Here is a 12,246-nt window from a genome sequence, read left to right on the forward strand (position 1 = left end):
CGCTCGCTGGCATCGTCCCTTCGTTTCTATGGTGATCCGAAGAGGGGTAGTATCCCCTGTAGATCGAACGAGCGTCGCAGGTTGATTGTAGGTACCCGTATAGTCCTCTCGGCAAACACTGGATGATCCATCGGGATGGGAGAGACGGAGGGTTGCTCCTCTTTCCAACGAGACAATCATTTCGCTAGTGATTATTGAAGTAACGTCGGCGGGCTGCTGTCTGGAAGTTACATTTTCCTAAAGATATTGAGACACGATGTCGGATGAGAGGATACTTTTAAGGTTGGCGTTATATTGTCTCAGTCTTTCCCGTTTGATTCGTTTCGCTGGCTTCGTCCCCCATCCGGCTTCGATTCTACCACTCGTTTCTCGACGAGTAGACTGTTGATGTTTACACTTTTATAGGAAATTTAAATATCGAGGAAGATAAATATGAAATAAGTCGAATTAACTGATACAAGTTAAATATACTCGTCGTTTTATGGAAATAATTTAAGAAGTAAAATCTAAGATTCGTTCCTGTGTATTTAGATGTTTTACATGATTTTGTCTATTTCGATATACATATATTCCACGCCATTTTCAATCAAAGTATACAACTGAGTTCGCAAGCTACAAATTCTTCTCGCTCTCGCGATTGCCACGGTTCAAGAAATAATAAGAGTTTCACCTCACCGCGACTATTATCACAAAGAACTTTTGGTCCACAATGAAACACGCGCGAAGAAAGCGAGGTTAACGCAGAGAGTGACTACGAGTTTACCTACGTTTCCTCCGTCACTTCCTCCTCGGCGTGTATTTACTCGGCTTCTAAACGTCCGCTCCACTTGTTTAGTGAGATCACATTCGCGCTGCACCGAAAATACAGCTGCACCTTCTCATTCCTTCAGCCGAGAGAACACGTTTCTCAGAGCGAGCTCCCGTCAATTTCATGCTTTCTTTCCCCCGCGCTGCGACCCTAATCGCCTTCGAACAAACGGTTTATGAGTCCGCGGAACGAACAACGCCACGCATTATGATCTTTCTCTCTGGGATTTCTACGAAATCTCGTTACTGTCATCGCGTTGATCGACATTACCTCAAGTTTTTCGGAACCGAAAAAAAAAAAAAAAAAAAATAGAAAGAAAGAAACGAGATGATTTTCTCGTGAAAATCTCTCTGAGGCGATGTTTCTTCGCCGCTTATTTTCGTGCACAGTCGCCCTTTGAACACCAAGCGCTTTAAACATCGCTATTAATCAAAGAAACGGAAAATTACGGCTCGTTTGGTCGTATAAAGATATTTACGGAACGATTTTTATAACCTTCTTAGAATTTCTCAGACGAAAGGCTGAGTTTCTTTTCAGAAGTTGATCTCACTGTTTAACGCTTCATTTTATATTTAACTCGTGTTCTTTTATTCGCGAGTCTCTGAAAAACTAGACTGGTCAATTCTATCTTTTCCACATTTCTGGATTTCATTACTCAAGTATTTATTTGTTCAAGATCTTAAAGAACAAATATTTAGCTTCTTAAGAAACTAAAGATAATCTAGTAATATCAAACTATTATTTATTCGTGTTATTTATATATCATTATATTGAAATTACTTTGTCAATAACAATCATGAATTTTTAACGCTTAAATTCTCTATCTATTTTAACGCTTAAATTCTCATCTATAATCTATAATTAATCTATAATCATAGGATTGCAGATTTTCATGCATTTATGGGAAATTTGAAGGTGCATAAATACACACAATGCATGAAATATAATGCGTATAAAATATGTACTATAATATTTAATAGATGAGGCAAACTTCTATTTAGACTTCACTTTTTCAATTTGAAGAAATGCGAGAATGAATAAAAATTCATAACCTATCGATCATGATTGACTTTTGTCATCCTTCTTGTACCCAACGTTTCAATTTTCTTTTTCTCAGAGAGCCTTTATAGAATACACTTTAAAAAACTTTTCAGGTAATTCAGATTATGTTAATGAAACTGAATTCATTAACAATCCTGCAATAACTTCGTTCGTCATACACGTGTGAGAGATATTTTATTTTTAAATGTTATTGATTTCTTACACATCTAACAGTACAATTTACCCACGATCAATCAGCGTCCCTCTGAATCGAACTATCGTAACACTTCGCAAGACTACGATCTTCACCGACTCTCACTCGCGCTGTAAATTATCGCGTAAATTCTCGCGGTCCCTCGCGTTTGACATTTTTCGTCGTGCCCGATGCGGAGGACAGACAAATCCTGGCTGAATTCCAAGGGTATAAATTGTCGAGATCTCATCGTATCTGCCGATACTTTGCTCCAGAACTTTCCAGCCTCCCGTCAGGATATTCGCGGTGGCGCTTGCTCCACGCTGCGACCGAACAGAATTTCACAACGATCCATCTTCGATCGAGGTTGCGTTTCGATCGTCTCCCGTGTTCCGTGCTTGCTTCCAGTCGGGATATTGCGCAACGATGGGGAAAGGAACAGGCGTAATGGAAGACGTGAAAGTTTCGACTGGTGTTGGGCGTCGTGTCGTGCAGAGGTGCAACGAACGTTTGTCGGCAATCAAAGGTTAGAGATGGGAGAATATGACTCACGCGGCAATTCCGCCAATGCATTTGTGCACGTGCATTAGTGAAAATCGGTAGACGATAGATACAAGTTCGAGCAGAACGTGATTTAGTGGCTTACGTTTCCGGAGATATCTTCTGCATCGTAACGCACTAAATGGCTGCGATGAAATTTAATTTTTGGACAGTTTTTATGACTTTGAGGAAAGATAGGACGTTATTTTGTTAAATACCTGTGTTGTAACTAATGAAAAGGATGTTTATACTGTTCGGAAATATCGTTTAAATTTAATTTTGAAGAAATCAAATTGAGAAATAAATTATTGCCCTTATAGATAGTGTATATCGACAGTATTCGAAGATATCGTGTGGTGATCTCTTGCATAATGTGAGAGAATTAATTGTGAGGGAATTGAATTTTGACGATTCTACGGGAAAATATTTTATCTTCTCAAGTGTAATCAAAAACAAGAACAGAACATCAGTCGAAGAATAATACAATGATTATGAGGAAATTCTCAAACTAAGAAATTTTTAATCTTACAGAGAATTGGTTCATTATCTCTGTAATTAATAGCAGAGGTTTCTATACCTACGATAACTTTTTCGTTGCAACACACTGGCCTTAAGGAAATTCAATTTTCAGCAAACTGCATTTTAATGCCTCCGTGTCAAAATAGTTCCTTATCTCTTTAAATACTCCGTAGTCGATAACAAGGTCTTTCACAATATTTTTAACATTGAATTTTGAACTTTGAGAAACACTCCGAAAAATAACAATATTCGTTCTCTTAAATTTCCTCTTCGTGGGATTCCACTCGCAAAGATAATTTCGCGGAGGGTCAGCGAGTAATCTCGTGTAACGTGAACTTTCCTCGGAATCGAAATCCATTCTCTACTATTCGATAATGGTTTCATTTCCTTGTATCTCTCTGCTGCATACTAATATATGCGTAATAACGGCGCGACTGTGGGCGCAATAACGAACCTTCGATATTATATGTGCTGACTGAGCGCGAGCACTCATTACGATCACGAATCTTTGGTCAATTTTCACAACAAATTGTCTAGAATCTATTGAATTATCGAGCACACAATAGAAAAGACTGCATAACAAGTGGATGTTGCACGAGTGTGTTTTCATTGTAGTTGTTTTGTAAACGATTTATAAAATACCCACGTTTAAAGAAAAGGCAATTGACATCGTTTTACATGAAATTATTTTACATAATTGGCGATGCATTTGCCATTTGCCAAAGAGGAATGGTACACCTGAGACACGTGCGCTTGCAGACCAATTAAAGCGCGGGGAACAATTGATTTACTTCTATATAATAAGAGATACACAGGTAGCGGTGCAACATCTGCAGTCTGACGGTGCAAGGTTCTGGCGTTTCGCAATGGTTGATAGAAAAGGCAATCACGACGCTGAGAGTTAGTCACGGGCCATTTTCCAAAATGGAAAATATTCGCGACAGACACTGTATCATTGTAAATGTACGATGCTGCAACTTGGATTTATAAAAACCTCGTACTCAGAAAAATAACAGATAGATAAAAGAAGATAAATCGTGCATAAATAAGACTTAATTTTTATTTAACAAGCGCATTTTTGGAGGGGTGGAAATGGATGGGCGTACGGTAATTACACGGGGAATAAAATACGAGGGAGAAGTAAATCTAGCCGGTGTAAGTCTTAAAAAGATCTGTAAAAATCGTGGCGTAGCCGAGACGTGGCGAGGATAGTAAATGTAACGAACGTTTTGCGGTAAATGAAACGTTTTATATTTCCATAAATTTCGCGTTCGATGCAGGAGAGAGAGGTAGGCGCTCCGATCAAAGCGGAGGCATTTTGTGCGCCTCCGATAGAGTTTGATTCGCGTAGTGCGAAAGATGGCCGATGCGCGGCGCTGGATGCGCAGTGACGCTGCGCGCCGATGGCGCCGGCTAGGAGCGGGACCGTTAGTCGCTGAGGGACCACGTACGGTGGCGGTTGTGAGTTTGTCGCGAGAGAAAGAGAACGTGCAATAGGACGAACGAGAAGCTAAAGGAACACAGACAGGGCAGAGAAGATAGAGAGAGAGAGAGAGAGAGAGCGAGAGAGAAAGAGAGAAAAAGAAGCAGAGATTTTTACTAGCCGTAACCGTACACGGGCGTACTTGCCGTGGTCACACCGAGTTCGCGGGTCCCGCTCGATCGTGTGCGCGTCGAAGAGTTTTAACCTCCGTCGTTCGATTATCGTGCGTCGTCTCGGTCGGTTCTGGTGCGTGTGGGTCGGCGCGCGCGCGCCTGTGTCCGTGTGTGCGTGAAAAACACCGCACCGTCTCTCGTTACGCGTTTGCCTCTGTGTGTGAACGTACGTCGGTAGCACATACACATACGTACCATACGTGCGTCGAAAAGAGAGTAGCCGGGTCTCGCGTACACAGTGTGAGCACGAAAGTAAGAGAGAAAGAGTACGCGAGAAGGTACAACCAGGTAAGAAGAGGAGGAGGAGCGCGGCGAGGAGGGCGAGGAGGAGGAGGAGGAGGTAACGGAGTGTTGGATTTGTTTTCTCGCACAACGGTGGAGCAAAACGGCCTCAAACTGTGGGGCTCTGGGGCGTTTTTTCTTCCTCCACAAGGGATGTACTACCCCGTAAGTGACTATTACATTTTTCACGAATACCGTACATTCACCGGGAGCTACGCTAGCTCTGCTACGTTTAACCAGACGAGGAGAGGGAGGCGTCTCTCGCTGTTTCCCTCACTCTCTACCCTCTCTTTGCTGGAAATGTTCGAAGGCGTCGGTTCGATATGAGGCGTCAGGTCGCGGAATATTGTTCTCCGTTTCTATTCTCGGCCATTGTAAACACGATTTCGTGCCATCCGTCGAGGCAAGTATCAACGTGCTCGAAATTCCAGGAATTTTGACCGAGCGTATGTGAAAAAAGTATACACACTGCACAGTGCTTCGCACTCCGTAATTCATTGTTTTGTTTCTTTGAGCCATTCGTTCGTACGCTTCGACAAGTACGAAGACACGTTTCGTTTTTGTTCTCGGTGTAAATAGAATCGAAGGATTCGTAATCGTCGCGTCGTTCACGAGTGTCTCGCTCGATACGGCCGAGTTAGAGGTTATGTTCGTCACCGCCGGGAGACGAGAGGAAATTTCGGAGTAGGAACACGAGTCGATAAAGCGGCCGTTCCGATAATATCTGTTAGCGAGATACGATCGTCGTATTCCTAGCGAAATGTGCATTTCGAGTAACTATGCTTGCTTATTTACTACGTTTAAAGAGACTTCTGCGAAAGAGAGGTTAGGGTACTCGTTGTCAATGAGAAGGACACGAACAGGGGGCACTCCGAAGTGAAAGTAAATACGTTGCTAGCTATTTTCGCTTTATGGTGCCATTAGTTTCTCAAATATTACGTTTGTATAATGCCTAGAATTACTTAACAACAATTATTAAATATTACCGATCGATACAGCAGCGTGCTCCAAAAATAATATTTCTAATTTTAGTCAGATACGTGCTATGTACATACAAATTCCTCCTCTTTGTGTTCTAATATGCAGTAGAAAATATTATTCATGTTATATATTTCAGTTTTTGCAACTAATTTTAAAGCGATAATTTCGATACAATGGTGTATCTTCAAAAATAAACTTCCTTAACTTTATACTACTAGCAAATGTACATGAAAAATTGTCTTTTTACGTTATGTCGTGCAGTAGAAGATATCTTTTACATTATTCAAATGCCATACAATAGAATCTCCGTTTTTACACAGAAATATTTTTAGATATATACACAAGTATACAAAATTTTACTTATTTTAGGATTACAACTTATTAGAAAGAACTTATTAGAAAATATTTCGAAAGCAGTCGTTAGTTTCCTTATTCCAATCACTTTCGTATGTATTTACTTTGGCCAGGTAGGCCGTAAAATGCAATTGAGCTTTTCCTTGTCCCGGAGTTCCTTTCTTTGCCAAGGTAGGCACCTACAGATTAAATTTCGCATACAGTAAACCTGACCTACTTCTCTCATCCCTTCCATAGGTATTTCTTGGGCTACAACGCTTCTTTTCTTCACAAAAATCCTACCGCCTGCCTGATTTATAATATCCTTTATTGCACGCATCAGCTGTGCAAGTTTGAATCAGGATAACATTGGCGGTTTCTCGATCCACATATGGAATTAGAGTATGTTCTATGAATTCGAACGTGGCGTGTTTCATAAGCGACGCACGTGCGAGTCCTAGACTTTCCTGAAATGTTGGTTAATTAACATTGACATGCGTATCATGTTACTTGCCATATGCATTATGTCTTTCGTTTTCGTTATGCCTTTCGCATCTTCGATACTATTGTCTTCGTATCATTGTAAAAATTTGGAACTTAACGGAACCTAAGATCAGGGATGATTGTTTAGGACGATAGTTTGTCTATTATCTTTCTTACTTTCAAATGTTGGAGTTGTGGAAAGAAATTCCGCAGGCTTCTATAATATTTTTTCATGTCCGTTTAGATTTTATATTTGTGAAATTTAAACAAATTGAATTATTAGTAATATTATGATAAATCATTTCTTGAGCCTTAATAGACTAATGAAGGATTCTGTCGTGCAAAATTTAATGACAGAAGTGACTTTATTTCTTACTATTAGTAAATGATTAAAATACTGTAGCTAGTGAAAGATTTTTTGTCGTGAAAATAATTGGAATATATCTTTTATATTATTTGGAAGGTAATATTCTGTTAATCGGAATGAAAATTAAAAAATTGGATAGATTATATTTTAATTGTATATGTAGGTTATAACTGCATGTCTGTTTGTCTCAGTAAATTATATTTGTTATTCAATCTATTTAACAATATCGTGGCCAATTATATCTGAAAATATTTGTAGTACTCATACCCGTTCTCTCAACATGAATATTCAACTATGAATAGTTACTTTCGACAAAGTAATTTCTTCGGTGGTTTTTTTTCTTTTATTTGCAAGTTCATATAGATATTCAAACAGTCGCAAAAAGAAAAATCATAAAAAGGAGCTAGTAGAGAATCTGTCTGCGAAAAAGAAAGACAACGCACAGTTGTCTATAACATGTACCAGCAGGTTCGTTTTATTCAGTCACCAAGTATCAATGTCAGCGACTATTAACGTACACTTATAAAAAGAAAAAGACGAAAAAAGTATCATCATACATAACATAAAAATTACATAACAGTATTTCGATCGAAATTCAAGCGTTGCTGCATAGATTCATGAGCAATAACTCAATTCAGCGTCGGTAAAAGCTGAATATGTACGGTCTCGAAGGAAACTTGCATAGTCATCGTAAACACGACATGCATTAGCAAATAATCTACTTCCAACTTGCTTCTTCTTGCAAAAAGCCGCTTCGCTCTTTTTTTCTTCCTTCTTTTTTTTTTTTTGTACACACGCGTTGAAGAGAAAAGAAAAAAAAAAAAAGAAGGAAAGAAGCAGAAATTACACGGAAGAAAAGGCGATTTTCCCGTTAACACGGGGGCAAAGAAACATATAGGGGCAAACACAGGCTGGAACAGTCGACCAGCTGCAATCGATTTCACCAACCTCTTCCTCGTTCTTTCTGCTCCTCTCTCTCTGTCTATTTTCCTCCGAAAAATCCGTTCGATCCGTTGGATCGGTTAATTTCCACGCGCACGACGATTTCCCTGCAACCCGACGCGTGTCCCCCCAGCTTTTTTCACTCGTCCGGTTCCACACGATATTCGCCGGGCAAAGGGGCGAATAACTTGTTCGCAGCGAGAATTTGGACGAAAAATTTCGAGGCAGATTACAGCGTCACAAGCTCGCGGCATTATCCGTCGACATTAATCCGCTGGCATTACTACTGCCAATTCCGCGGGAATAAATAAAAGGAAAGGGGGAGGGCGGGCGAAAGAAGAAGAGAGAAACACGAGGAAAAACAGGGAGAGAGAGAGTGAGAAATGGAGAAGGAGGAAAAAACGAAAGGGGTGGCATACGGTCACGTTCCCGTTGGCTTTTCAGGGAAAAGAGTCGCTTTTTGGGTCAAGCGCGTCCATAGCCAGCTCCGCGCTCTGTTGGACCACCCCTTTCCGGTTTTAATATTATTTCCCGGGGAATCGGAGGCCAATGAGGCTTCAACCGCTCGAAGTGGACGAACGTCATCCACCCGAACTACTCGTTGTCGACGTTGATTCTACTCACGTTAATTTCTTTCTCTCTCTCTCTCTCTCTCTCTTTTTCCTTCTCGTCTTGTTGTTACGTCCATCTATTGAACTACGACGTGTCTCTTTCTCTCTTCCTTCGCTCTTGTTTCCCCCGTCGAACCCTCGGCGAGGAGGTTTTCCACGGCACGACGACGTGTATTTTGAAATATAGGGCAGGGTGGGCTATTTCCAGCCTCTGGTGTGTGCATCGGTACTTTATTTCCAGCAAGTAGATCGATCCGGTCTTCCCATCGGCTGGCCCTTAAACTACACGCGGCCCCCGTGTCATCTCTCTGTCTATCTGTCTGTCCCCGATGCTAATTTTCTCCCTCATTGACAAGTATTCGGGGGACAAGTTGCGGTCATGTAAATACCCTTTTTCGAGAGGGTAAGGACGACAGAGACTCGATCGAGTGGTCGAATGTGTTTTGGATCAGGCATTTTTGGAGTGATTTTCTTCAGAAATGGCACGTTTGTTGTTTATTCTTTAACGAAGTTTACTCTTTAATTGAACTTTACGAAAACTGTAGAATTTTGATGGAAGTGAATCCTTCAGATCATTGAGATTTCCTTATTAAAATTGCGATAAATAGTAAATTTTGCTCCTAATTTTCTCTTCTATTTCTCTACATACTAAAGTTACTTATATATTGATTATATATTGATTATACAAAGTTGAGAACGTGTAATATTCTCGTTCCTCTGGAAATTGTTTCGTCTAAAAATTAAAGGGCGTCGCGAATTTTTGGGTGGTAGCGTATACGGATAGAAAATTTAATAACATAAATCGATTGAAGTGGAACATTAGTCTTTGATAGATTGACCAAATGATCGATTTTCTGTCGATACATAACTTTTCTCAAGTTTCTCATTCAATGAATGCCATCGTCATTAATTCAACGAATTAAATTTGTTTGAATTTCCAGTTTCGATCGAACTTTGAACTTTGTCTTTCCGTATCGAAATTCACACCGTTTACGGTCGGAAATTACACGAATTGACACGAAAAATTCACTCACAAATATTTCTCGATTTCCCGGACGGAGGAAAACGCAAGTTCATTCGCCGCGGATAAAAAACGAGCGTTCCTAACGGATAAGACGGTAATTCATTAAGCAGTATCGCATAAATTCTTCCCGTTATTGCGTCTTTAGCTGGAGGCAGGCAATATCGTAGTGAAATACAAAATGAAAAATAGGCGTACGGATAAGTAAAAAAGAAAAAAAAAAAAAAAAAAAAAGGAACTAAGAAAAAAGCGTGACATAAGGGGAAAAAGCGTGTAATAACAAGTTGGCGTATCGTCGGGAGGCGAGAAATAAAACACGGTCCCCCTGAATTCGAGGAATTTGTCCCTGTTACTCCAACAACGCCATTATTCCCTGTCTCATCTCATCTGGTAATTGTTCCCTGTTCCTCTCGAACTCCCGTCCAAGAAAATTATTCGCCTGACAATGGCCTGGCGCGGAAGTTTTCATCGGGAAGTTTCCTTCGGATTAATCTGTTTGTCTGGCTAGTCGAGCCTGCCCTTGCCAACGTGTCACCTTGCCATCGATATTCTCGTCACGTGCTCCGATTAATCGGCGCATTTTTCTACATCTGTTAACCGCATCTTGTCGAACGTCGCGCTTGCCGCTGTCGGATTGGATACTTTCGTTTCGTCTTTACTTCTTCCGATCTTATTGCGCTTCCCCCGCGAGTATTGAATTTCATCGAGCGTCGTGGAAAACTAAACACGCGAGAGAAGACGCGTTTTCGCGCTGTTTTTCAATGTTTTTCATTTGCTTCTCTGCTTGCAGCGATCCGTGTTGTTTCGTACTTTCGAACTAACGTTGAAGAATATGTTTCGAGAAAGACGACTGTTGTTGCTACTTGCTCGTTTCCAATAGTTTCTTTAGAAGCGTTAAGAATTCCACTGTTTGCCGAGATGAGATTGAAATATAAAAATTGTAGGGTCGTGGCAGAGTCGAGAGTTGCCTCGCTTTTGTTTCAATAAAAAAAAAAAGAAAATGGTCTTTTAGCCTTTAAAAGCTATCATCAAAGGAAATTACATTAACGTTATCATGAGTGGAATTTCATCCCTTTTAGATTCTCCTTTCTAAAAATCAATAAAGTCGAATGGAGCGGTTAAATGGTACATTATCATTCGGCATTAGTCGGGAAGTATTTTTGAAAAGAATAATGATTGTAATATCATAAGGAATAATATTGCAATATTGTTACAGGATAATAATGTTGCAACCAAATTTTCGCGCGCTGAAATTTCATCCGTGATAACCTTTTGAAGGTTGAATAATCATCCTCGATAAATTTTCCCATCACGTTGAGAATAAATACACTCGCGCGCTAGAAATACAATTTAAAATTTACATCAAATTCGTTTGAAATTTCATTCTTCAAGGTGAAATTAAAACGAAGAATCATGCATATACATATATATAATGATTCTTTTTTATTTCTTATGAACTTAGGACATTTTTTAATTCTCCATATATAGGAGAATAATATTGTTATTTAATTGTAAAGATTTGGAAATTGAAGGAAGAAGGATTCAAAATTAAAAGATTATTATTTAATTGCATGCTCACATTTTTATTAACGCCACGAAAAGAAACAAAAAACCTGACGAGAGACTTTTTTCCTCAAGTATTTGTGGAAGTATTCTGTTTCCAATTTACATGTTGTATCCATTTCCTGCATGCTTACATTTCCCACAGATGCTTAATGATCCGACGTTTAGTTGTAAATAAGTCACTTGATATTTTCATAACGGCGCGTTTGTGAAATAGTGGAGCGACAAATAAAATGAAATAAAATTTTGAAAATGCGAACATACATAAACATGAATATAATTTTCGAGATTTTGTAGATTGTCGACAAAAAGAAATTGATCGAAAGAGTGTAATGAGATTAGTACAACGAAGCGTTGATTTAATTTTGAAGGAATATTCATTTCATTTAACTCTCGAAAGTGGATCTAGTGGAATTTTATCGAGAGTAGGATGTCTGATTTAATGGTTTACGATTCGGAGGCGAATGAACGTTTCTTGGCACCGAGCAATCTCATTGATCGATGCACCAGAGAATTGAGACTCGAGATTCGCATTGGACGAAGCGATCTCGTTGCTCGACAAAAGCTTTTCGATGTGATCAGAGGCGGAGGCATGATTCTCTCGCGCGTCTGCTCGCGATCGAGAGCGTCCCTCTCTCGTCAATTAAACAGGCTTTGTCGTCGTCGTGTACCCTCCAGAATTCTCCAATTTAGCACAAGAAATTTTCCAATTGCGAACATTTCCGAAATTGCCTCGAGTTCTCGTGTGTCGCAACAACATTGCATTTAAAATTTTCCAGGGGAAATTCTGCGCAGTCCTTGCATAAATTAAACCTTTTAATTTAAAATTTCAACAACTTCTGTCAAAACATGACTATTGAAAGAATTCAAAATTTAAATTTCTCTCTTTGATTTGAAGTTTCTTCT

General features: G+C 39.7%; 1 protein-coding gene across 4 annotated transcripts in view; it reads left to right on the forward strand.

Annotated features, from left to right (window-relative positions):
- LOC122535752 (RNA binding protein fox-1 homolog 2-like) overlaps positions 1 to 12,246 on the forward strand; it is a 224,918-nt gene that overhangs the window by 24,770 nt on the left and 187,902 nt on the right. Inside the window, exons 1-2 of one of the 4 annotated variants that reach the window (XM_043667540.1) lie at positions 4,626 to 4,649; positions 4,684 to 5,204. The exons of 1 other annotated variant lie outside the window; for it this stretch is intronic. In XM_043667540.1, the coding sequence (XP_043523475.1) occupies positions 5,193 to 5,204 (12 nt within the window). In that variant the 5' untranslated portion in view covers positions 4,626 to 4,649; positions 4,684 to 5,192. Of the gene's footprint in view, positions 1 to 4,411; positions 5,205 to 12,246 lie in introns of those variants that run through there. 2 more of the 4 variants (XM_043667542.1, XM_043667541.1) reach the window with 2 other exon arrangements.

The sequence above is a fragment of the Frieseomelitta varia genome, unplaced genomic scaffold (genome assembly GCF_011392965.1).
Source record: "Frieseomelitta varia isolate USP_RPSP 00005682 unplaced genomic scaffold, Fvar_1.2 scaffold_762, whole genome shotgun sequence".
Classification (NCBI taxonomy): Eukaryota; Metazoa; Arthropoda; class Insecta; order Hymenoptera; family Apidae; genus Frieseomelitta; species Frieseomelitta varia.